This window comes from Hyla sarda, chromosome 1, assembly GCF_029499605.1.
Source record: "Hyla sarda isolate aHylSar1 chromosome 1, aHylSar1.hap1, whole genome shotgun sequence".
Taxonomy (NCBI): Eukaryota; Metazoa; Chordata; class Amphibia; order Anura; family Hylidae; genus Hyla; species Hyla sarda.
Window position 1 is genome coordinate 318,964,913 of NC_079189.1, and position 27,177 is coordinate 318,992,089.

A 27,177-nucleotide genomic window follows, 5' to 3' on the forward strand; every position below is an offset into this window, starting at 1 on the left:
AGTGAGCAACATATCACATTTTTATTTATTTATTTGGCAGTATGAAAGGCTTTAAAAAAAAAAAAAAAAAAAAAAAAAAACACAACACTACCAAAGCAAAATATGTGCAACATACAAACTGCGCAACTAAAAAAGTTTGATTTTGCTACTTAAAGTGCATTTATTTAGAAGTTATAAAAATGTTATATTTCAAAGGACAGCAGTATTAATGTATAACAAGTATACCTGTCCAGACAAATACTTTACTTTAAATAGAAAATGTAAGCAATATTTCATTTAACCTAAAACCCATATGAATGAACTTTAAGATGAACTGAGGTGAAAAAAGATCTGAATATTTGTGACATAGCTATACTACTACATTTACATAGCATTTTAGCTGTTGTTTAGAAAAGAAAATGATACAAAAAAAATGTAAAAGGTAAACTTTTTTCTTGAAAGGGCTAATAAATATTTCAAAGGTGAAGCATTTGGCTGCATTTGGAATGGCACCGGAAAAGTAGGCTGCGTATAGTCCAGATCTTCAAGCTTCAAGTGAAACATACCTTTAAATAAAAACAAGGGAAAATACACATATGAATCTAGTGTATCGATTGGACATGACTACCAATGCGGTATACAATTCAACATTGTTATACTATATGGCTATTAAATAGGTTGTCTAGCATAATTATTATTATTATTATTTTTTTTTTTAAATGTGCCCAAAACTTGTACTTACCTCCGTCCTTTCCCCGCAGCCTCAGTCATCATGGCAACTGGTCTCTGCCACACTCCCCTTCCCGATGCTGTGGCCAATATGTCACATTGCCGCTTAGCCAATCACTGGCTGAGGTGCAACACTGCGGTGGCTAATGATTGGCCGAACAGAAATGTGCCATGCCAACCCCAGCACCAGGAATGAAGTTGAACAAAGACCATGTGCTGGCGTTGATGTGAGAGATTGCAGCTCAGCCAAACAATGGCTGCATCAGTGCCCCACTACAGGCAGATATTGACAAGGTGGTTATGTTGAACATTAGTAAATATGTTGGGATTTTTATAAAGTGCAGGGAACCTTTTTTTCTTTAACCACACCCCTTTACCTTGGAGGCCATGGAGAGTTGTTTTTTTTGAATTTTTGGGTATAAAATTTTGGCACAGATACAATTTGTGGCGCAATGCACAAAATTCTAGCGCACAAATTTTGGTGCACAACTTAACAAAACAGGTCAAGTTTACAATAGTGAATCAGGGAGAATGTGTCTCTAGAAAATTAACTTTTGTGTAAATTAAGTTTTTATGTTAAACATATTGTGGGGGAACAAATAAAACACTTTCCAAAATAACAATTTGTGAAACTACCACTAAAATCATGAGAACTAATATTTTTAGGTAATAAATTATAATTTTTTTTACCACTAAACTTGCTTTTGTGCATCTAACTAGGGCTGGTAATAAATGTTCTGCCATTCAGATAGAATTTATGGCATTAGTGCAGATGCCTCACCATAAGTAGGCACCAAATAAGTGCTGATAAAGTGAAATTTACAACTATTTATCTGAAATGCTCTCATGGAGAAAACCAGATGGGAAACCACAATGGACAGAAGTTTAACTTGGTACAAAAGACGGAAAGGGGAGGGCACACTGGACGGAGAATTCACCTGTATGAAGTATGCAGTCAACCTCTGCGGCCAATGTGGGTGATACCTGCGGGGTGCATATACTAAAGGCGAAGTATCAACACATGACATAAAAAGAAATGTGTATACACTAACCGCATGGTACTTGTCACTGCATTCCAAGGTCAGGGTCACGGGTGGCTGGATCTCAGTGTGAACACATGATGGTAGCACTCAGAGCGCTTCCATCATGCGTCCACGCTGAGATTCAGCCACCCATGACCCGGACCTTGGAATGCAGTGACAAGTTTCGTGCGGTAAGTGCATATACATTTCTTTTTATGTTATGGACAGAGGTTTAACTTGAAGTTCCTGGCCCCCCAACGTAAAATGTGTAACAGAACCCCTTCACTTAACATGGCATTAATAATACTAGTGTTTTCCTTTGTAGTAGAGGCACAGTCACAAGGGCCTACATACAGCTGTTGCCTTTGCTCTCCCTATAGCAAAGCCCCTGACAAATACGCATCTCATTGCCTCCTTACTACACCTGCCAAGCAAGTTTGATCAATACTCACATCAGTCAGCAACTAAGTATAGCATCCTCACAGAAGTGAACATGACCGCGGCTCGCGGAATGGATTACTCCCAGCCGGCATCCCAACCAAGAGAGCATCCCTACAGGCATTCTGCATGCAGTACTGTTGAAGCTCTGCTGCTGCTTGAGATACCTGTAAGAATAAACACAAATGTAATGACCGGTGCGCCCATTTTTTTTAAAATAGCGAAGCCACTGGAAAAGTAAGAAGAATGCAATACAAGATATCCATAACTGATAGAAATCTGAAGCATCAACATATGTATTTAAAATAAGAGGAGAATGCTTGTTGAAAGGACCCTTTAGATAAGCAAATAGTTTTGAGCAGTTAATGAACAGTTATAGGAACTATTGCTGGATCTGTCGTGCAGCCATTCATTCCCATCAATGTCGGCAGCAGAGAATATGTGCTGACATTTCTTCCTTCTTGGCTGATCACATGGCTATAATTCCGTTGAGCCCTTTAAGGCTTGATCTGCCCAGCAACTGCCACACATACATACATATAGATACATATATAAAGTACAACATTTCTTAGATACATTTTAAAAATCAAAATAAACTAAAATGTCCCCAATTATTATGGAAACCATCTAGAGAATGATGCTCATGGCACTTTTATTGCATGATATCCAGTTACTAAATTTCACAGATTCTATTTTACTGTATTAGATCAGTTGTAATTGTTATGTTATACTTCCTCAAAGTCTGCTAGCTTCCCACACACTAATATTATACTGTCCAGGAATAACTGTCTCCATGTGGTTTTAAATAGATTATGGGAATTTACTCAATGAAAGGCTGAGCTTTCACAATCGCCAAACCAGCGATTACAGGCTCAGGGACACAAGAATATTCAGCCAGATTTGCGCATTCTTGCTAAACACATTGGCACAGCATACTTGTCCTCAAGGCCAAAACTGGTTCAGTCCTCGAGGGCATGATTTCAAATACTATTCTTGTGGAAAGTGTAAATAAACTATGCTGGTATCTAAGATTACACCCAAGCTGATATACAACTGCTTTTAATGGGTATTCTGGTGAAAATAACAATAACAAAAACAAAATTATATGTTGCTGGGCATTATAATAAAAAATTAAAAAAATTATAAAAAAAAAAAAAAAACAAGCAACCATACTTACCCACCCCTGTTCTACACAGTTTTCATTCCACACATTTCCAGTCCTCCACTGCTCAGTGAGTCTGGCAGCTTCCAGGTCGGGGAGTCAGAGCAGGACATGCCCGCTCTGCCGATCACTCGCCGAAGTGGCACAAAGCTGAAATCAGTGACTGACTGAGCAGGCCCTGCTCCAACTCCCGACCTCATCCTTACAGCTGATCGGGTGTCCTGATCAGCTACTCTGAGCTACTGGCACTAGATTTTGGCACTTAAGGATGCCGTAATCAACTTTGATTGCTAAAGTCGGCGATGCCCAGCATTAGCCACGAGTCCAAGGGGGCATGAAGCTCAGCTCCTAAGCTCACTTCATACCCCTGTCGTGCCACTGCACCATATAAGGACGGCGCTCTGCGGCAAGGAGTTAAAGCAGCACTCACTCAGGGCACCTGGATACCCAAGAGGTGCCCTCATCCCCTGAGAGCTCTAGGGACACAGTTTTCTTCAGTACAGGTGACCTGGCTCTGCCTCTGCTTTCCCAAAGCAGGGCTAAAAGCCTAAAAAATGTACCATCCCGGCTCCCGAAACTGCATGTCCCGGATGTGGGGCGATAGGATTTCTACATTCCTGCATACATAGATCAATAAAAGGTGTGTGTGGGGGGGGGGGGGGGGGGGGCACAAAAACATTAGCAAAAAAAAAAAAAAGGAAACTAAAAATGCAGTGAATGCATAGCTTATAAGAGAAACAGAAGTAGCTTGTACTACCAGTCGCTCGTGTTAACATGAGCAATGGTGAGTGCAAGCTACTTCTGTTTCCTTATAAGCTATGCATTCACTACATTTTAGTTTAAGAGAAACAGAAGTAGCTTGCACTCACCGTCGCTTGTGTTAACACAAGCGACGGGGAGTACAAGCTACTTCTGTTTCTCTTATAAGCTATGCATATACACACTGTCTTTGCGAAGCACCTCCAGCAGTGTTTGAATATATTTAGCAGCATGGGTTACTGTGACTGACAAGAGCTCTGGATGAATATAAAAAACGGAAACTGGATTTACATAGTGCTCCTTGCTACACTCTTTACGAACAGAAAATGCTGTGAAGTGAACCAAAGGGTACATCACAACAGCATATTTTGCTGCAAAGTTTCCTACACACAAAGAAAATCCAGTTTTGACCAATAGCCTCCTAAAAAGCTACACAGCTGATGAAAATGACTGCTGCCTGCTGCCTGACTGCTACTTCTAATAAATATGAGAAATGATCGTCTGGATTTATTTCTTGCTATAATATTATAGATACAGGCCTATCTATGAAAAGTTAAAGGAGAATTCCAGCCAAATGAAATTACCTTTACATAGCTTCACATGATAAAAGTTATACAAGTCTGAAATGTGAAGTGTAATCTTTTCTGAGCACATACCGTTTATCACCAGACAGGAAGTCCAGGAGATCTTAATCCCACTCATGACTAGCGTCTACTGTAGACGACACTTCACTCTCCCTTCTCTTCAGCTCAGAGATGACAGCTTCAGTGTACCATGTCAGTGTCCCTAACTGGCTGGAGGGGCACACACCCCTCGCTGCTAACTCTCACAGCAGACCCTCCATGCAGCTCACACAGGAAACAAGCCCAATGTGTGTAGCTTTTTTTTTTTTCTTACAGCAGGAATTTTAAAGGCTGTTTATTGGGGTCTCATTTTGAAACAAATATTATATATATAAAACTTATTTAAGTTTCTTTACCACTTTAGGCTGGATAGCTCTTTTTTCTGGATTTTGTGCATTTTGTGATCCTGGAGGTGGATATTAAAATGCATTAAATCTATTAATATTTGGATTTTGGGTTCCATAGCTTACTGGCAAATATTTCTAATGGCAAATCGTCCATTTAGAGATCCACAAGAGTCAGGTTACAACAAGTTGTAATTGCAGCTATACTGTATTGCTTGTTATCCAAGAAACTGTAAAAGGAACATTTATCAGGGGACTTTATCATTGGTTTTACCCTTTTTTGGTCCTCAAACGTTGTAAATTTTGCTATACACATGTTTATTCCCTTTGTGTGTATTGGAACTAAACCAAAAAGGGAGGGGAAAAAAAAAAAAAAAGAAAATTAGACACAATGTCATACCAAACTCCAAAAATGGTCTGGACAAAATTATTGGCACCGTTAACTTAATATTTGGATAAAATAACTGAAATCAGTCGCTTCCTATAACCATCAATAAGCTTCTTACACCTCTCAGCCGGAACGTTGCACCAGTCTTCCTTTGCAAACTGCTCCAGGTCTCTTATTGGAAGGGCGCCTTTTCCCAACAGCAATTTTAAGATCTCTCCATAGGTGTTCAATGGGATTTAGATCTGGACTCGTTGCTGGCCACTTCAGAACTTTCCAGCTCTTTGTTGCCATCCATTTCTGGGTGCTTTTCGACGTATGTTTGGGGTCATTGTGCTGCTGGAAGACCCAAGATCTCAGATGCAAACCCAGCTTTATGACACTGGGCTGTACAGTGCGACCCAAAATCCGTTGGTAATCCTCAGATTTCATGATGCCTTGTACACATTCAAGGCACCCAGTGCCAGAGGCAGCAAAACCCCAAAATATAATTGAACCTCCACCATATTTCACTGTAGGTACTGTGTTCTTTTCTTTGTAGGTCTTATTCCATTTTCGGTAAACATTAGAATGATGTGCTTTACCAAAAAGCTCTATGTTGGTCTCATCTGTCCACATGATGTTTTCCCAGAAGGATTTTGGCTTACTCAAGTTCATTTTTGAAAAATGTAGTCTTGATTTTTTATGTCTCTGTGTCAGCAGTGGGGTCCTCCTGGGTCTCCTGCCATAGCGTTTCATTTCATTTAAATGTTGACGGATAGTTTGCGCTGACATAGGGCTGGGCGGTATACTGGTTCATACCGAATACCGACATTTTTGTGCTACACGATATGAATTTTAACCCATACCGCAATACCGGTTGGGCCCCTCCCCCATGGGAATGAATGAATTAGCCCCCCCCCCCCACGGGAATGAATGAATTAGCCCCCCCCCTACTACTCAAATATGTCACCCGCATGCGCTGCCCTCCTCATCCTCCTGTTTGTTGCGGCCACCGGCGCTGACACTCTATACCAGTGGTCTTCAACCTGCGGACCTCCAGATGTTGCAAAACTACAACTCTCAGCATGCATGCTGGGAGTTGTAGTTTTGCAACATCTGGAGGTCGGCAGGTTGAAGACCACTGCTCTATACTGTTTGGTATCCATATGCCCGGGCTGCAAAAAAATAAAACAAAATAAACTTTCTTACCTCCCATTTGTCCGGTACCGACCTCACCCTCTTCCTGGGGACGTGAACGTCGGACAGCCGTCAGCCTATCACCGGCCGCAGTGATGTTCCGCCTCGGCGGCTGATAGGCTGAGCCCACTGTCATGTAAGAAGCCGTCCAGAGCTCCTTGCATGACAGTGGGCTCAGCCTATCAGCGGCCGAGGCGGAACATCGCTGCGGCCGGTGATAGGCTGACGGCTGTCCGACGTTCCCTTCCAGCGTAAGGCCGACGTCAGAACATGCAGTTAGTTTATTTTGTTTACCTTGTGTCAGCGCCGGTGGCCGCAACAAACAGCACGAGGAGGGCAGCGCTAGCGGGTGACATGTGAGTATTTACCCCAATGGGGGGCAGTGCTGGGCTGATAATTGGGGGGGGACAGAACAGCGCAGCGCTGGGCTGATAATTAATTGGGGGGGGAGGGGAGGAGGAGGAGGAAATACCGTCATATACCGTGGAACCGCCGAAAGTTACAAAAATACCGTAATACACACATTTGGTCATACCGCCCAGCCCTACGCTGACACTGATGCTCCCTGAGCCAGCAGGACAGCTTGAATATCTTTGGAACTTGTTTGGGGCTGCTTATCTACCATCCAGACTATCCTGCGTTGACGCCTTTCATCAATTTTTTCTTCCGTCCACGCCAAGGGAGATTAGCTACAGTGCCATGGGTTGCAAACTTCTTAATAATGTTGTGCACCGTGGACAAAGGCAAATCTAGATCTCTGGAGATGACTTGTAACCTTGAGATTGTTGATATTTTTCCACAATTTTGGTTCTCAAGTCCTCAGACGGTTCTCTTCTCCTCTTTCTGTTGTCCATGCTTAGTGTGGCACACACAGACACACAATGCAAAGACTAAGTGAACTTCTCTCCTTTTTATCTTCTTTCAGGTGCGGTTTTTATATTGCCCACACTCGTTACTTGGCCCAGGTGAGTTTAAAGGAGCATCCCATGCTTGAAACAATCTTATTTTTCCACAAATTTGAAAGGGTGCCAATAATTTTGTCCAGCCCATTTTTGGAGTTTGGTCTGACATTATGTTCAATTAGCTTTTTTCCTCCCTTTTTTGGTTTAGTTCCAATACACACAAAGGGAATAAACATGTGCATAGTAAAACATGTGTTACTGGAATCCTTTTCTGTGAGGAATACTTAATTTTCAAGAAACATTTCAGGGGTGCCAACATTTACAGCCATGACTGTATATATAACAATACAGCTCTAGCGCCCCCTCGGTCTTATACCTGCTGAGCTAAGGTTAACTTACAGTGCCATTGGGAAAGCTATCATATATGGAGCACTGACAACACTATTTCTAAGCTCTCCTCCAGCTCCAAACAGGAAAGCTGTGTTTACTTAGCAACGCTGAAATGCGTGAGGCAGGACACTGTCCAGATCCAGTCCATGTGCAATACTGGTTTGTGGTGACTTGCTCGCTGCACAGCATTTACGTTTCTTTTTATACATCAAATAAATGCTTCTAATTATATCTCACACAGGAAACATTGTAGCCAAAGGGAACAGCTGTTCATTACTATAATAATATCAATTCCACAGTATTCTCTGCACCTCTATTAAATTGCCTTAAAAAGCCACAAGCACATTTTTTACCAGCGAGGTGTGTGGGCACAGTACAATATTTGGAAGACAGGTTCATATTAAGATGGAAAAACATATAATAAAAGGTAGTCCTACAGCTGAGGTGTAGAGGGAAAGACACAGCCAGGACTGGATTAAAAGGGTTCTCCAGGAATAGAAAAACTGAGCTAATTTCTTTTAAAAACAGCTTCTCATCTGTCCCCAAGTTGTGTGTGTGGATATACAACTTGGCTGCATTCATTTCAATGGAACGGAGCTGCAGAACCACACCCAGCCTGGAGTAAGGGGGAGCGTTTTTTGAAAGAAATTAGCTCTGTTTTTCTATTCCTGGATAACCTCTTTAAAGGGGTATTCCACCCCTAGACATTTTATCCCCTATCCAAAGGATAGGGGATAAGATGTCAGATCGCCGCGGTGCCGCTGCTGGGGACCCCTGGGATCCCCGCTGCGGCACCGCGTTATCATTACAGCACAGAGCGAGTTCGCTCTGCACGTAATGATGGGCGGTACAGGGGCCGGAGCATCGTTACGTCACGGCTCCGCCCCTCATGATGTCACGGCCCGCCCCTTTCAATACAAGTCTATGGGAGGGGGCGTGGCGGCCGTCACGCCCCCTCCCATAGACTTGCATTAAGAGGACGGGCCGTGATGTCACGAGGGGCGGCGCCATGACGTCACGCGGCTCCGTCCCCTGTATCGCCCATCATTACGCACAGAGCGAACTCGCTCTGTGCTGTAATGATAGCGCGGTGCCGCAGCGGGGATCCCGGGGGTCCCCAGCAACGGGACCGCGGTGATCTGACATCTTATCCCCTATCCTTTGGATAGGGGATAAAATGTCTAGGGGCGGAATACCCCTTTAAGGCTGGTGGAGGCCCCTTGGAAAGAAATCTTGTGGGGGCCGACATGATTATTTAGGTTTTCTGGAAGTAACCATAGCTACACAAGATAAATCATCCCTGAGCTGAATGTCTGTTTCCTACTGCAGACAGGGTTTACAGTTCACATTTTAGTGTTAACACTGTCACTGGTCAGGCTGGTGCAAATGCTGCCCCCGCTTAGGGCACAGTCTAGTGGGATGAGAGGCGCACTAGGGTCAGATCTGTGAGGGAAGGGGAAGGTAACAGAGTAGAGCAGTTGTAGACAAGTTGTAGGCTAGTTGTAGAGGCTCTGAAGGCGGTGGATGGCAAGGCAGGGCTCTGTGGAGGGTTAGGGTGCGTTCACACTGCAGAATGTATGCTGAAGATTTAGCCTGACAGCGGCTGCCGGCAGTAGGACCCTGCAGCACTTCGCCATCACCATTGACGGCTATGGAGTGCTTGCAGAATTCCGCACAAAGAATGAACATGTTCATTCTCTGTGCTGAACAATTTCAGCGGCGGAATTGCTCAGTGTGAACAGGTCTCGCGGAAACCCATTCACACTGATGTATAACTTCACTGCGGGAATTGCATAGTGTGAATACACCCTTATGGGGACGCAGAGTGTAGAAGGGGCTCTGGGGGACACAGTGGGTGTCACGATAACACCCTATCGGTCCAGCCAAGACGCTAGAGAGAGTGTGATGGTGCAAGGGTTAAAGCCGCCAGACCTCTGGGTATCCACTACAAGTCCCAGCAAGTCACCAAATTAACCCTTAGATAAACGTGTTTTTCCAGAGCCTCCTTCAGAAAGGTGAGCTCATATATTTAGAGATCAAAGACCAGAGCGGATTAATTAAACATTTAATCTGATAAAAAGGTATCACAGTGCTGACTATATAAAAATACAGAAACAAATGAAATACAGTTACAAAAATATATAAAAGAGTTTTGCAAGGCAAGTTCAGAAAACAAAAAATGAAGTTCTTACAGCATGATGATATAGCAGTCCTTCAGTGAGTGAGAGTGCTGTTATTAGTATGGTCTTGTCAGCTTGGGGCACAGCCTTGAACACACTGAGTCTAGCATCGTTAAAATATTATGTATCTGCCTTTTTGGAGGGAGACTCTATTCCCCCCTCCCCTCTGATCCCACCAGGGGGGCACCTCTGTCCCTGGCCCTCTTATCTGGTTGATTATATGATGGGACCAGAGTGCCCCTTACATCCTGCAGCTTCAAAGGGCCTCTGACTTCAAAGGAGATACAAACAAACAGCCAGACCCCCAATAAAATGCAATACACAAGAAGGATACACCGTCTGAATGACCTCTCACCCATGTCTTGGATAATACATAGATAAAATTATCATTTATAATACACATATATGATTTTAATAATCAGGCCTTGGGCCTGACAGTGGGTAACATAGGTCTGTAAGGAGAATCATAGGGGACACAGTAGGTAGCAACGCCTCTTGGGGGACACTTTGGGTAGCAGGGGCACATTAAAAATGTTTTAAGCTTCGGCCTGTACAGGTCACATATAGGCAGCAGCTACAGGAGTTCCCTGTCACTCCCTCACTGGCCTGCATCTCTGCACCAAGGAGGAATCCCTCGTACTACAGGGAGGAATGGGGGAAATGCTGAAAATATTCCTTCCTACTCACTCCCCCTCCTCCATCTGCTTGCGCCACGGACCTGCCATACTGCCCCAGCTGGTGGCTTGTTTCAATACCAGAGGGAGGCAGCATCACACTGGTGACACAATGGGGGAGATTTACCAAAACCTGTCCGGAGGAAAAGTTGACAAGTTGCCCATAACAACCAATCAGATAGCTTCTTTTATTTTTGAAAAAGCCTCTGAAAAATAAAAGAAGCAATCTGATTGGTTGCTATAGGCAACTTGTCAACTTTTCCTCTGCACAGGTTTTGATAAATCTCCCCAATTTTTCTATCTAGAACAACATTTTATCCCCATAAATCTAGTGTCCATAACCTGTAATATTATTACTCTCCAGAAACAGATAAATCTATAGCAAGGGTACTCAACTGGTGTACCACAGTCCAGATGCAAACCGCGGCCACCAGTTATCTGGACTGCCTGTCAGATCTCCCCTTATTGATTTGTAGCTGTGTCTTTAAGACCGATACAAATGAATAGCCATGGCCCGGAGGAAGGGAATGCTGTGTCCCTGCCCAGCCATGCTTCTCCTGTGATGCAGGCGGCGCGATTAGCACAGTGGCGTCATTCATTGTGTGGGCACAGTGGCGTCATTCATTGTGCGGGCACAGTGGTGTCATTCATTGTTTTAAAGGGGTACTCCACTGGAAAACATTTTTTTTTAAATCAACTGATGCCAGAAAGTTAAACAGATTTGTAAATTAGAAAAAAAGAAAAATGGTAGATGCCAGCCAAACTTCAACTTTATTTCGTCATATTAAAAGCAATGACATGGAGAATGTTCAATAGACAATATGGATAAAATTTTTGGAAGAAGCTCCCAGCATGATGCGTTTCAGGTCATGTGACCTTTCATCAGATGCATGGTGGGAAGCCTAGAGGCAAGGAATATATAGGGCAAAAAGAGAGGAACAGGTGAGTGAAACACTAACCTGGGATTAACCCCATGCATTCCAAATTGTGTTATCCACTCTGCTGGACACCATGACAATAGGCAAATAGAACTCAAAAACGGAAATGTAACATTGCACAAACAATGAAAATCTTACATAGAAATGAAACCAACATATATACTAGCAAAGCAACAAAAAAAATTATATGCTGTAATATGTAATAGTGGAGCAAGAAAGTATGTGATGCAGTGATAATGTAATTAACATAGCAAAATAATTGACACTAAAATATTTAATAGTGCAAGATAACATCTGACCTTAAATTAAGACCAATAGGTTGGAAGGTACGTAAAGAATAAATCCAAAAAACTTCCCTATTACGTAAAATTTTAATGCGGTCACCTCCTCTGTCTGGCAGATTCACAATTTCAAGACCTAAGAACTAAAAATCCGACATATCACCTGCATGAACATTTTTAAAGTGTTTGGAAACATTGGATGCATTGGTATACGTGATACTGTTAATTCCTCTAAAATGTTCCTGAATCCTCTTTTTTAATGGTATTTTATTGCTGCCGACGTAAGAGACATTGCAGCTTTTGCAATGAATTTTATAAACGACAAAGTTAGATTGACAATTAATAAACTGTTTAATAAGAATGGACTTTGATTCAGGGACATCAATGGTAGAAGTTTTAAGTCCAGGGCTGTGGAGTCGGTAGATAAATGTTCCGACTCCTGAGTTTTTTGTACTTCCAACTCCGACTCCCTGACTCCTCTGTATTAATATGCGAATGTATTTTATACATTCCTTGAAGGAAATAAAGGCAACATACATGTCATTACCACAGGACTACTGGCTGGGAAGCCAACAGTCTACTGTATAGAACAGTTTGTGTGCTGATCTGCTGCTGAAGATAGGGCAGTGGGAGGATCCAGGAAGGGGCATTTATTATAAAACATGATTTCCCTAGTAGAATCCCATAGTCAAGTTTAGTTCGCTCTGCGCGTAATGACGGGCGATACAGGGGACGGAGCAGCGTGACGTCATTGCTCCGCCCCCCCCCCCCCCTTAATGCAAGTCTATGGCAGGGGGCGTGGCGACCCCCACGCCCCCTCCCATAGACTTGTATTGAGGGGGCGGGCCGTGGCATCACGAGGTGCGGAGCCGTGACATAACGATGCTCCGGCCCCTATATCGCCCGTCATTACGCACAGAGCGAACTTGCTCTGTGCAGTAATGATAGCGCGGTGCCGCAGCGGCGATCCCGGGGGTCCCCAGCAGCCCGGGACCCCGGCGATCTGACATCTTATCCCCTATCTCTTAGATAGGGGATAAGATGTCTAGGGGCGGAGTACCCCTTTAAGCTAACAATCGAGTTTACAAGTTTTTATAGCCTTAGCAGCAGTGGCAGCAGTTTTTCCAATGGTTTACAGCTTCAGTCTTGAACTATTGACCCTCCATTCCCTTCACTTATTCAAGTGTCTCTAGTCCTGCAAAAAACATATTTACTTAATCCCTTATCAGTGAGAGGCTAGGTTACCCATGGGTTCCCTGTAACAGCAGAACACAACACTATGGAAAGTATAAGTATTGCCGCTCCTAATTGTGCGTTGTTTGCCATATAGTGAAGCACATGAAAAGCATACTTCTTCACGGTCACTTAATGTGTTCGTTTTGCGGTTACATGAGGCACTGCATGCATTGGTCTTTATTCTTAAAGTAGAGAAGTCATTAATTATATCTTTTTGTGAATTGGGACATTTAAACTTGCTTTTTTTTTTTTTTTTTATTCCAATCTAAATTTAGTCTGAGTCTGTGCATTGTTTGCCGACTCCGACTCCAGGTACCCAAAATTTCGTCCGACTCCTCGACTCCGACTCCACAACCCTGGATTTAACAGCATGGTCACACACAATGCATCTGGGTAAACCGCACCTAAAAAATCCTTGGCTAATCTATGTATCTTCTTGTACACAGGGCAATGATATACCCTGGGTAATAGGGCCTTAACCTGTTCAGGACTCAAGACGTATGCATACATCTTGGGACCCTGGTACTTAAAGGGGTACTCCGCCCCTGGCATCTTATCCCCTATCCCTTTTTACAACAGCTGGAGGTTCCCCCCCCCCCCCCCCCCCTGTGAATGTACAGGGTATATTCACATGGGCAGGGGTTTACAGCGAGTATCAGGCTGCAAGTTGGCGATGCAGCAAATTTTGCACGGCAGCTCAAACTCGCAGCGGGAAACTCGCTGTAATCCCCCACCCGTGTGACTGTACCCTAAAAACACTACACTACACTAACACAAAATAAAATAAAAAGTAAAAAACACTACATATACACATACCCCTACACAGCCCCCCTCCCCAATAAAAATGAAAAACGTCTGATACGTTACTGTTTCCAAAACGGAGCCTCCAGCTATTGCAAAACAACAACTCCCAGTATTGCCGGACAGCCGTTGACTGTCCAAGCATGCTGGGAGTTTTGCAACAGCCGGAGGCACCCTGTTTGGGAATCACTGGCGTAGAATACCCCTATGTCCACCCCTATGCAAATCCATAATTTAGGCCTCAAATGCGCATGACGCTCTCACTTTGGAGCCCTGTCGTATTTTAAGGCAACAGTTTAGGGCCACATATGGGATATCGCCGTACTCGGGAGAAATTGCCTAACAAATTTTGGGGGCCTTTTCCCCTTTAACCCCTCAGGAACAGGTGAAGTTGGGGGTCTACACCAGCATGTTAGTGTAAAAAAAAATATTTTTTTTTACACTAACATGCTGGTGTTGCCCTATACTTTTCATTTTCACAAGAGGTAAAAGGGAAAAAAGCCCCCCAAAATTTGTAATGCAATTTCTCCCGAGTACGGAGATACCCCATATGTGGGCACAAAGTGCTATGGGGGCGCACAACAAGCCCCAGATGGGAGAGTGCACCATGTACATTTGAGGTGATTTGCACAGGGGTCTGACAGATCTTTGGAACAGTGGGCTGTGCAAATTAAAAATTTTGTATAGCCCACTGTTCCAAAGATCCGACAGACACCAGTGGGGGGGGGGGGGGGGGTAAATGCTCACTGTACCCCTTGTTACGTTCCTCAAGGGGTCTAGTTTCCAAAATGGTATGCCATGTGTTTTTTTTTTGCTGTCCTGGCACCATAGGGGCTTCCTAAATGAGACATGCCCCTCAAGCAAAATTTGCTCTCAAAAAGCCAAATATGACTCCTTCTCTTCTGAGCATTGTAGTTCACTCGTAGTGCACTTCAGGTCAACTTATGGGGTACCTCCATACTCAGAAGAGATGGGGTTACAAATTTTGGGGGGTATTTTCTGCTATTAACCCTTGCAAAAATGTGACATTTGGGGGGAAACACACATTTTAGTGAAAAAATATTTTTTTTTTTTTACATATGCAAAAGTTGTGAAACCCCTGTGGGGTATTAAAGCTCACTTTATTCCTTGTTACTTTCCTCAAGGGGTCTAGTTTCCAAAATGGTATGCCATGTGTTTTTTTTTTGCTGTTCTGGCACCATAGGGGCTTCCTAAATGCGACATGCCCCCCAAAAACCATTTCAGAAAAACGTACTCTCCAAAATCCCCTTGTCACTCCTTCGCTTCTGAGCCCTCTACTGCGCCCGCCGAACACTGTACATAGACATATGAGGTATTTCCTTACTCAAGAGAAATTGGGCTACAAATATAAGTATACATTTTGTCCCTTTACCCCTTGTAAAAATTCAAAAATTGGGTTTACAAGAACATGAGAGTGTAAAAAATTAAGATTGTGAATTTTCTCCTTCACTTTGCTGCTATTCCTGTGAAACAACTAAAGGGTTAAAACGCTGACTGAATGTCATTTTGAATTCTTTGGGGGGTGCAGTTTTTATAATGGGGTCATTTGTGGGGTATTTCTAATATAAAGACCCTTCAAATCCACTTAAAACCTGAACTGGTCCCTGAAAAATAGTGAGTTAGAAAATGTGAAAAATTGGAAAATTGCTGCTGAACTTTGAAGCCATCTGATGTCTTCCAAAAGTAAAAACACATCAATTTTATGAGGCAAACATAAAGTAGACATATTGGAAATGTGAATAAAAAAAATATTTGGAATATCCATTTTCCTTACAAACAGAAAGCTTCAAAGTTCGAAAAATGCAAAATTTTAAAATTTTTCATCAAATGATGGGATTTTTCACCAAGAAAAGTTACCACAAAATTTTACCACTATGTTAAAGTAGAATATGTCATGAAAAAACAATCTCAGAATCAGAATGATAACTAAAAGGATCCCAGAGTTAATGTTTAAAGCGAGAGTGGTCAGATGTTCAAAAAATAGCCGGGTCCTAAAGGTGTAAAATGGCTGGGTCCTTAAGGGGTTAAAGTACTCCGGTGGAAAACTTTTTTTTTTTTTTTTTTTACCAACTGATGCCAGAAAGTTATACAGATTTGTAAATTACTTCTATTTAAAAATCTTAACCCTCCCAGTACTTATCAGCTGCTGTATGTTCCAGAGGAAGTTCTTTTCTTTTTGAATTTCCTTTCTGTCTTAGCACAGTGCTCTCTGCTGACACCTCTGTCCATTTTAAGAACTGTGCAGAGTAGGAGCAAATCCCCATAGCAAACCTATCCTGCTCTGCACAGTTCCTAAAATGGACAGAGGTGTCAGCAGAGAGTACTGTGGTCAGACAGAAAAGAAATTCAAAAAGAAAAGAACTTCCTGTGGAGCATACAGCAGCTGATAAGTACTGGAAGGGTTAAGATTTTTAAATAGAAGTAATTTACAAATCTGTTTAACTTTCTAGCACCAGTTGATTTAAAAAAATAAAATAATAATAATAATTCCAGGAGAGTACCCCTTTAACCCCTTAAGGACTCAGCCCATTTTGACCTTAAGGACTCATCCACAGACTAGTTTGAGGGCTTGTTTTTTGCGCGACCAGTTGTCCTTTGTAATGATATCACTCATTATATCATAAAATGTATGGCGCAACCAAAAAACACTATTTTTGTGGGGAAATTAAAAAGAAAAACGCAATTTTGCTAATTTTGGAAGGTTTCGTTTTCACGCCGTACAATTTACGGTAAAAATGATGTGTGTTCTTTATTCTTAGGGTCAATACGATTAAAATGATACCCATTATTACATACTTTTATATTATTGTTGTGCTTAAAAAAAATCACAAACTTTTTAACCAAATTAGTACATTTATAATCCCTTTATTTTGATGACCTCTAACTTTTTTATTTTTTCGTATAAGCGGCGGTATGAGGGCTAATTTTTTGCGCCATCATCTGTACTTTTTTTGATACCACATTTACATATAAAAAACTTAATACATTTTTTATAATTATTTTTTTATAAAATGTATTAAAAAAGTAGCAATTTTGGACTTTTTTTTTTTATGTTCATGCCGTTCACCGTACGGGATCATTAACATTTTATTTTAATAGTTTGGACATTTAAGCACGCGGCGATACCAAATATGTCTATAAAATAAATTTTTCACGCTTTTTGGGGGTAAAATAGGAAAAAACGGACGTTTTACTTTTTTATTGGGGGAGGGGATTTTTAACTTTTTTTTTACTTTTACATTTTTTTTTTTTACACTTGAATAGTCCCCATAGGGGACTATTCATAGCAATACCATGATTGCTCATACTGATCTATTCTATGTATAGGACATAGAACAGATCAGTGTTATCGGCTATCTTCTGTTCTGGTCTGCTCGATCACAGACCAGAGCAGAAGACGCCGGGAGCAGGAAGGTGAGGGGACCTCCGTGCGGCGATCCGATCGTTCATTTAAATCGCGCACTGCCGCAGATGCCGGGATCTGTATTGATCCCGGCATCTGAGGGATTAATGGCGGACACCCACGAGCCGGGATCAGCCAGCAGCCGGGATCAGCCGTGCATGACATGGGCATCGCTCCGATGCCCGCGGTTATGCACAGGACGTAAATGTACATCCTGGTGCGTTAAGTACCACCGCTCCAGGATGTACATTTACGTCCTGCGTCCTTAAGGGGTTAAGTGACACAGTGGTTCAATTAGTCGGTACAGGGCACAGTGTTTGTCGAAAATGTATTTGGGGGCATAGCGTGTGGCAATAATGTTACAGGGGAATAGTGTGTGGCAGTAACCAGGGGCATAGTATGTGGCAGTAATATACCAGGGGCCCAGTGTGTGGCAGTATTATATTAAGGGGCACATTGACTGGCAGTATTATATTCAGGGGGTACAGTGTGTGGCAGTATTATATTCAGGGTTACAGTGTGTGGCAGTATTATATTCAGGGGGTACAGTGTGTGGCAGTATTATATTCAGAGGGTACAGTGTATGGCAGTATTATATTCAGAGGGTACAGTGTGTGGCAGTATTATATTCAGAGGGTACAGTGTGTGGCAGTATTATATTCAGAGGGTACAGTGTGTGGCAGTATTATATTCAGAGGGTACAGTGTGTGGCATTATTATTTTCAGAGGGTACAGTGTGCAGCAGTATTATATTCAGGGGTACAGTGTGCGGCAATATTATATTCAGGGGTACAGTGTGTGGCAATATTATATTCAGGGGTACAGTGTGTGGCAATATTATATTCAGGGGTACAGTGTGTGGCAATATTATATTCAGGGGTACAGTGTGTGGCAATATTATATTCAGGAGTACAGTGTGTGGCAGTAATATACCAGGGGCCCAGTGTGTGGCATTATTATATTCAGAGGGTACAGTGTGTGGCAGTATTATATTCAGAGGGTACAGTGTGTGGCATTATTATATTCAGGGGTACAGTGTGTGGCAGTATTCAGGTTATAAATCCTCCACACTTCCTTCATGGCACTGAGGCCGCTAGGTGTGAACCAGGCCTTAGTATTCAACTCGGACCTTTACCAGATGGCAGACCTGAATAAGCGGACCCTCACTAAAAAAAGTTGAGTACCCCTGATCTATAGCATTTAAAGAGTGGTTACATAGTGACATCTGCATTTCCATCCTATGATACTATTACTTGTCCTGCGTAAGATACCACAGAAGCTAAGCCACAAAGGCCCATTATATTACACCCCCCTTATGTTTCATAACTGGACAGTAAATCTTGTGCAGAGCATCATGTGAGTAGATATGATCTTATTGGCCGTTTCTCAGAAGGGAACGCTCACATTATCATTATGTGGGTTAGCAGCTCATCTTGCTGTCAGACTGTCCCTTCTACAAGAATCAATAGCTGGAAAAACACAGACGAGAGGCATTCAGTAAATAGAGGCATGTATTATTCAGCGCACCCACCGCCTGCAGCCTGGACACTGCACACAATTACAGAATTGTGTCACAGACAGAAGAACAACAGGGAAGCTCCGGCCAGAGCGTGATCCAGTACATTACACCGCTTACTCTGCTATGTAGGATGCATCAGATATCAAGTCATTTAGAGGCAGCGACAAGAAAAAGACATACAAACTGCACAAAAATTCTGCAGAGCTTACGCCTGTCCTGTGCTTATTCCCCACCAGCGTGCCTCCATCTGTTGCAAAAACTACAATTCCCAGCAGCAACAACACTGGTTGGAAAACACTGTCACACCCTTCCATATCGCTAAATACCCAGCTCATTGACTTTTCTAGGAATTCAAAATTTAGGACTGGAGATCAGAGGCCATCCTTACTGTTGTATCCAGAAGTGTTAAAACACATCACCAACTCTTTACCAGTAATGTGGGTTACATAGCAGGCAAGTCACGCACTCTTTGCAGTTTCTGTTGTGAGGCCACAGCCTAGATGTATTTCAGTAATAAAATAGTGACTATTGAGCAACACATTTCTGCCAGAGTCCCCTACAATTTGCTGTAACCATCAAACCAATGATGCCTATACAAGACTTGTAACATTGCTCTGTCCAAATGGCAACTTCCCGACCTATAGTTATAAAGCATGTAAGGTTTTTTTGTAACCTTTCTTGATGGTCTATTCATAGGACAGGTCATCAATATCTGATCAGTAAGGTGCCAATCCCTGGCACCGTACCTATCAGCTGTTTGCCAGAGAGACATTGTGTAGTGCCTGTGCTGGGTTAACGCAGATTAGTATAGTATAAGAGATGCTAAATAAGGTGCCAGGCGGTGTTAAAGGACAAGTATCATGGTAAAAAACGTATCCAGTATTGTCACCGCTCCCCATCGAAGGCAGGTGATTGGCGGTGAATTGTACACCGCCAATTACCATTTATTACCGGGTCACAAGTGACCCGAATCGCCTAAGATCGCTTGCGTGATTTTGCAAGTGATCTCCGGCGATCGCCGACATGCGGGGGTCCTGGGACCCCCCTAGGCATTTGCACGGCATGCCTGCTGAAACCTCCCCTCCTCCTACCTGTATTCCGCCCCCATGTGCGCTCCGGCAGGCTCAGGGGCTTGGCGGTCATTGTTATTACTGGACTGCATCCTTGGTCCCAACGGAGGTATGCACAATGAATGACATCATCGCACACGCCTATGCCGGGACGCTGTTGTCCTGTGCGGCTCGCTATAGGCTGCAGCTCATAGGAGTTTAGTTACAGGGCAAAACCGATTGCCCCGACGCAGGGCTAAATGCCTGAAGATTTCACCTGCTCAGCACCCGAAACTGCATGTCCCGGGCATCGGGCGATGCAATTTCCACAGTGACTCACTGTCACTGAGGCTGCTGCGGAAATTTCGGGACTCGCGCCTGGCTGCGGACAACGAATCGGGCGATTATTTCATAATGGAATTCGTCGACAACGAATCCAGTTATTGAATTTAATCGATTAATCGTTGCAGCTCTACTTTTTATATAATGTAGATAATTCCATTATATGTATATTTGTAACATACGTTGGTTACATTTTTTTTATACTTTTAGGTGAAAAAATAATGTCTTGTCCCTGCAGCTATTGCCTGTGTGTCTCTATGAGGAGTCCAAATACAGGAAGTGAGGGCAGGACAATCAGGGCTCTGTGCTCCTGGCTTATCAATCATCCTGCTGTGTGAGCCAGGGGCATGTCACAGAGCCTCAGTACACAGAGCCCTGCTTTCCCTCACGGCACAGAGCCCTGCTTGCCCTCACGGCACAGAGCCCTGATTGTCCTCAGTGTACAGAGCCCTGCTTCTCCTCAGTGTACAGAGCCCTGCTTGCCCTCACGACACTGAGTTCTGCTTGTCCTCAGTGTGCAGAGCCATGCTTGTCCTCAGTGTACAGAACCCTGCTTGTCCTCAGTGCACAGAGCCCTGCTTGTCCTCAGTGTACAGAACCCTGCTTCTCCTCACGGCACAGAGCCCTGCTTGCCCTCACGGCACAGAGCCCTGCTTGCCCTCACGGCACAGAGCCCTGCTTGCCCTCACGGCACAGAGCCCTGCTTGCCCTCACGGCACAGAGCCCTGCTTGCCCTCACGGCACAGAGCCCTGCTTGCCCTCACGGCACAGAGCCCTGCTTGCCCTCACGGCACAGAGCCCTGCTTGCCCTCACGGCACAGAGCCCTGCTTGCCCTCACGGCACAGAGCCCTGCTTGCCCTCCCGGCACAGAGCCCTGCTTGCCCTCCCGGCACAGAGCCCTGCTTGCCCTCCCTGCACAGAGCCCTGCTTGCCCTCCCTGCACAGAGCCCTGCTTGCCCTCCCTGCACAGAGCCCTGCTTGTCCACCCACACGTCCTATATTTGGACTCCTCATAGAGACACACAAGCAATAGCTGCAGGGACAACAATATCAACACTTTTTAACCAATGTATATTACAAATATGAATATAATGGTAATGTCACTTTCATGACCTTATAAATTTGGCCACTAGGGGTCTCCCTTCTGGTCCAGACTGCATTCAGTCTGCTCAAAAGCACAGACTTTGGTCTCCTGCTGGACTGGCAAAAGACCAAACTCAGGAAGTGCTCTCTGGCCATAGGCAGTGAATAGCACTCGCTCTGCTATTCACTGACTATGGCCAGACCGTACTTCCTGAGTTTGGTCTGCCAGGAGACCAAAGTCTGTGCTTTTGAGCAGACGGAATGTGGTCTGGACCAGAAGGGAGACCCCTAGTAGCCAGATTTATAAGGCCATGAAAGTGACATAAAAATACTTTTTTTTTTACAGTGAGTAAATTACAAAATGTTATTTATATTAGCTGCTGTTTCATATGCAAAAAAATTTTTAATGACAGTGCCCATTTAAGTCACGGGAGGAGACAAGCCATCTTTACCATTTGGACTGTGAATTTATGTAATTTTTTTTAAACATAATTACTTTAATGAGCATGTAAAGGTATAGAATTCTTGTCTTTGGTTGCCCATGCCCACATGCATTCCCTTATCCAATCATACTCCTTCCCTTCAGCCATAGTACTAAAAATTTAACTATTGGTCCTACAATAGATTACATATAAAAAAAAATATTAAAAAAACAGGTACAGCGTACCCTTTGAAGCCTGTCGGACAGTATGTGAACAGAAAAAAACTGTTGATTTACTTTTTATCAGAAAGAACATCTATGTAGACATGTAGTAATTGAATTGGGTCAGCAGCCTCGTGGTTCCTCCGGCGTTCGCAATCACGAGCCAGATCGTAATGAAGAGAAATATAGCAACAGAAATCCCCGTGCAACCTTGCGATGTCACTTCTCCCAAATTAGGACATTATGGTCACAAGAGACGCACTGTATGCACAGGAGTTCTAGAAATAAAATGATATCTGCTGAATCTGCCCAAAGTCGTTTAAATCCTAAAGGAAAGGCTGAGGCATCTCCTCTTTTGTATCCACACCTTTTTGGATCAGAAATTCACATAAAAAACTGACATTAAAGGGGTACTTCAGCCCTAGATTTTTTTTAATTTTTTTTTAAGGGAGTTAAATAAGAAACCATGCTTACCCATCTTACACAGCTCCCAGTCCCTGTGGCTCATCACTGCTTCCTATGACATGTACCCACAGGAAATGCCAACTGCCCAAACACTGGTTCCAATAGTACACTGCGGGGACCATGCATCACAGGAACCTGGGAAGCAGCAGTGAGCAGCAGGGACAAGAAGTCATTGGAAGGGCAGCAGCAGGAGATGGAGGATTTTTTTAACAGCATCCTGCCTTTAGAAACATTTTCTGTGGCTGGAACATTCCTTTAAAAAGGAAAACTGTCACATGTTCACTCCCGCACTAACCACAGGTATTGACGTATAGTGCTGGGGACGCTGATTCTCCTGACTCTCTCCTAAGACTGTATCCACCTTTTTCAGCCCACCAGAGCACCTGAAAGCTGAACTAATTTATGCAGGCTAAAGTCATCAACTGCCGAGCTGAGAAGTTCATGATGAATCGAATCACTGTAACTTTCCTCATCTCTAATCCCTACCTTGCCCGAATCCGTCCGGCCATTCGCCCGCAATCTTAGTTTTTCTATATATGCAAATGTAGCTGTAACTGGCCGCCCGCTTATGAATATTCATCCCCCTCCCTCCGGCTCTCCCTCTCCCCGCTGCTCCTAACTGGTCTTCACTGCGCATGTCAGGAAGCGGCACAGTTAGGAGCAGCGGGGAGAGGGAGAGCCGGAGGGAAGGGGGATGGATATTCATGAGCGGACGGCGCTGCGAACGGGCGGCGCTGACATCACAGTGCCACTAGGCTCCTGAAAACCCCGCCCGTGCCAGTTACAGCCACATTTGCATATATATAGAAAAACTAAGATTGCGGGCAAACGGCCGAACAGGCAAGGTAGGGATCATATGAATCAGCGTCCCCCACACTATCCGTCAGTACCTGTGGTTAGTGCGGAAGTGAACATGTGACAGTTTTCCTTTAAGGCTATGTTCACACAGTGTTTCTTTAAGTAGGGATGGCCCAATACCATTTTTTAAGAAAGAGTACAAGTACCGATACTTTAATTCTAGTACTTTCCAATACCAAGTACAAGTTTTTTAAAGGGAATCTGACACCAGGGTGACCCGGTTTCTGGCGCTGTTTACAGTGCTGATATGTGGGTTCCTTGTTGTGTACAATGGAGTCGGCTGCTGTAGTATGAGCCAAGATTCCTCTCTTCTCCATTGGACAGAACAGGGAATTTGCATTGGCGGCGAAACCGATGTCTCCTGAGCGATTGCGCTGACGTTCACGCGGTGAGCAGCGGTAGAAACCGGGTCACCTGCACTATCTACATATAAATTCAAATAGTGCAGGTGACTCTGCTGTAAGATTGTCTGTAATAGTAGGTAGTATAGATGGGTGCAGACATTAGTAGCATCCCTCCTTGTAGCCCCCCCCACTTGTAGACAGCAGCCCCCCCCCACTTGTAGACAGCAGCCCCCCCCCCACTTGTAGACAGCAGCCCCCCCCCACTTGTAGACAGAAGCCCCCCCCCCCCACTTGTAGACAGCAGCCCCCCCCCCACTTGTAGACAGCAGCCCCCCCCACTTGTAGACAGCAGCCCCCCCCACTTGTAGACAGCAGCCCCCCCCCCACTTGTAGACCGCAGCCCCCCCCCACTTGTAGACAGCAGCCCCCCCCCCCACTTGTAGACAGCATTCCCCCCCCCCACTTGTAGACAGCATTCCCCCCCCACTTGTAGACAGCAGCCCCCCTCCCCACTTGTAGACAGCAGCCCCCCCCCCCACTTGTAGACAGCAGCCCCCCCATTGTAGACAGCAGCCCCCCCATTGTAGACAGCAGCCCCCCCCAACTGTAGACAGCAGCCCCCCCCACTTGTAGACAGCAGCCCCCCCCACTTGTAGACAGCAGCCCCCCCCCCCACTTGTAGACAGCAGCCCCCCCCCCCACTTGTAGACAGCAGCCCCCCCCCCACTTGTAGACAGCAGCCCCCCCATTGTAGACAGCAGCCCCCCCCATTGTAGACAGCAGCCCCCCCATTGTAGACAGCAGCCCCCCCCCCACTTGTAGACAGCAGCCCCCCCCACTTGTAGACAGCAGCCCCCCCTTGTAGACAGCAGCCCCCCCCCACTTGTAGACAGCAGCCCCCCCCCACTAGTAGACAGCAGCCCCCCCCCCACTAGTAGACAGCAGCCCCCCCACTATTAGACAGCAGCCCCCCCCCACTAGTAGACAGCAGCCCCCCCCCCCACTAGTAGACAGCAGCCCCCCCCACTAGTAGACAGCAGCCCCCCCCCCACTAGTAGACAGCAGCCCCCGTCTAGTAGACAGCAGCCCCCGCCTAGTAGACAGCAGCCCCCGCCTAGTAGACAGCAGCCCCCGCCTAGTAGACAGCAGCCCCCGCCTAGTAGACAGCAGCCCCCGCCCCTTGTAGACAGCAGGACCTCCCTTGTACCTTCTCACCTGCGTCTGTCCAGTGTCGCCACTCAGCAGCCCCGTACTCATCACTGCCGCTGCCCCGTTCTGCCGTACGCATCATGGCGTCTTATGGAGGAGCATGTGACATACACATCACTCTGCTTCCTCCGTAGCGTTACGCTGCACCAGTGGAGTGACGTGTGTGTCACATGCTGTTTTGGAAGAAATTAGCTCTGTTTTTCTGTTCCTAGATAACCTCTTTAATGTCAAAACAGTATGTACAACAAAAAAACAGGAACCTCTACACAGATGTGAACACAGCCTTAAATGTGCACTGTCAGATACAAAAACTTTTGATATGTTGTAAAGCATGTATAACCAATAGGTTTTGCAATTGCTTTCATTAGAAAATTTTCAGTATTTCATACAGAAAAAGCCAGTCAAACAACTGCCCCCCCCCCTGCCTGCTTGGACACATACTAGTCCTGTTGTGTCCATGCATCATCACCTATGTCATGGACACACTTCCTTGATTGACAGCTGTTAGTGCAGGGCTGGAGGAAAAATCCTCCCACTGTCAGCTTGTGTCCCGCTACTGTCAGTGAGGACAAGCAGGGAGTTGTAGTTTTGCTAATGCTTGGGGAGATGTGAGCAGGCAGCATACTGAGGGAGGGGGCGGAGACCTGCACAGTGAGGCCACGCCCCCTCCCTTAGAGAGGAATTCAGACTAGTGAGCTAAATTAAAAGAGTAATAAAAAATAAATAAAATAAAGGTGCTAGACACATAAAAATTAGACGTTCATGGTCAGGATTAGGTACTGAGTGATAGATTTAAAAAAATGTTTTTTGTTGAATCTGACGGGTACACTTTAACCATGAATACATGAGCATGTGTTTTTTCACATCCTCTCTGCACAAGGAAAAACACAGGCAAGCATGAGTATATGGGATTTTACAATCCTGCCTGTTATAAAAGGGTGATACATCATTCTGTATAGAATCTGAAAAAGGCTGTTGTACTGGATTTGTGAAAAAGTTTCAAGATGGATGCACACTAAGGGCCCTATAACGTGTAAAATGGTATTCAGCTGGATGGAAAAGGATGAAGGGAAAAAAACCCCTCAATCAATAGACAGTAAATAATGGGCAATGAGTGGATACTAGAGATGAGCGAACTTACAGTAAATTCGATTCGGCACAAACTTCTCGTCTCGGCAGTTGATGACTTTTCCTGCATAAATGAGTTCAGCTTTCAGGTGCTCCCGTGGGCTGGAGACTCTCTCCTAGAACTGTATCCACCTTTTCCAGCCCACCGGAGCACCGGAAAGCTGAACTAATTTATGCAGGATAAGTCATCAACTGCCGAGCCAAGAAGTTTGTGACAAATCGAATTTACTGTAAATTCGCTCATCTCTAGTGGATACATTAACAATAGCTAAAACAGATAGAAAGTTACTTATACTTTGTATAACAAACACAAGTGAGCACATAAGCGAAATCCAGTGACCATGTCAGTGGTCCCCAAACTGTGGACCTCCAGATGTTGCAAAACTATTACTCCCAGCATATGTGAAACTGCTCACAATGACACAGGTCATTACACAGCCATAGAGATGGGCAGGATGACCACCCTGTGTCAGATAGATGCTCAGCTGAGATCAGACTGGGCACAGGCAGGGAGGACAGGGCAGCTGTGAGTATGTGAGTATATATATATATATATATATATATATATATATATATATATATATATTGCAGATAAAGAAGTGAGAGGGTGAATGCCAATTGTTGTGAGGAGCTGGCAGCATTGATGGGCACATACACAGTAGATGAGAACAGGAAAGTAACAGAGCAGATGTAACAAGTGGCACAGACTTTACCTTAATCCTCTCCATACTGGCCTCCCTCTTCAATTGCTCCACCATTCTCTGCACATAACCCAGGGTGGAGTTAGAAGACATGTTTACCCAGATGAGAGAAGAGTTCTTTCTGTCCTACTTCTCCACTTCTCTGATCCCAGGGCAGGAAATGATCTCACAAGCAGCTAAACTAACCGTCCCCAGCAGCCCTCCTCTCCTACCCATCCAGAGCACAGCTTCCAAATGGGAATAGATGTTGACTAGGGCACCACCTAGTGGCCGGAACAGAATACAATCTTCTGTTCCTAGTCAAAGGGAACCTACAAATAAAAAGCTACATAACAATTGTAATAATAATAATGAAATAATAATAAATTATTATTATATAAAATAATAAT

At 44.4% G+C, this 27,177-nt stretch overlaps 1 protein-coding gene across 1 annotated transcript; it reads right to left on the bottom strand.

The window, feature by feature from the left end:
- On the bottom strand, window positions 1–26,974 carry GNG10 (G protein subunit gamma 10). Its single transcript, XM_056552103.1, has 3 exons — window positions 26,801–26,974; window positions 2,183–2,335; window positions 1–545 (listed from the first exon to the last, which is right to left on the bottom strand). The coding sequence occupies exons 1-2, from the start codon at window positions 26,879–26,881 to the stop codon at window positions 2,210–2,212; spliced, it is 207 nt and encodes a 68-aa protein (XP_056408078.1). The 5' UTR covers window positions 26,882–26,974; the 3' UTR covers window positions 1–545; window positions 2,183–2,209.
- Between the last annotated feature and the right edge of the window lie 203 nt (window positions 26,975–27,177).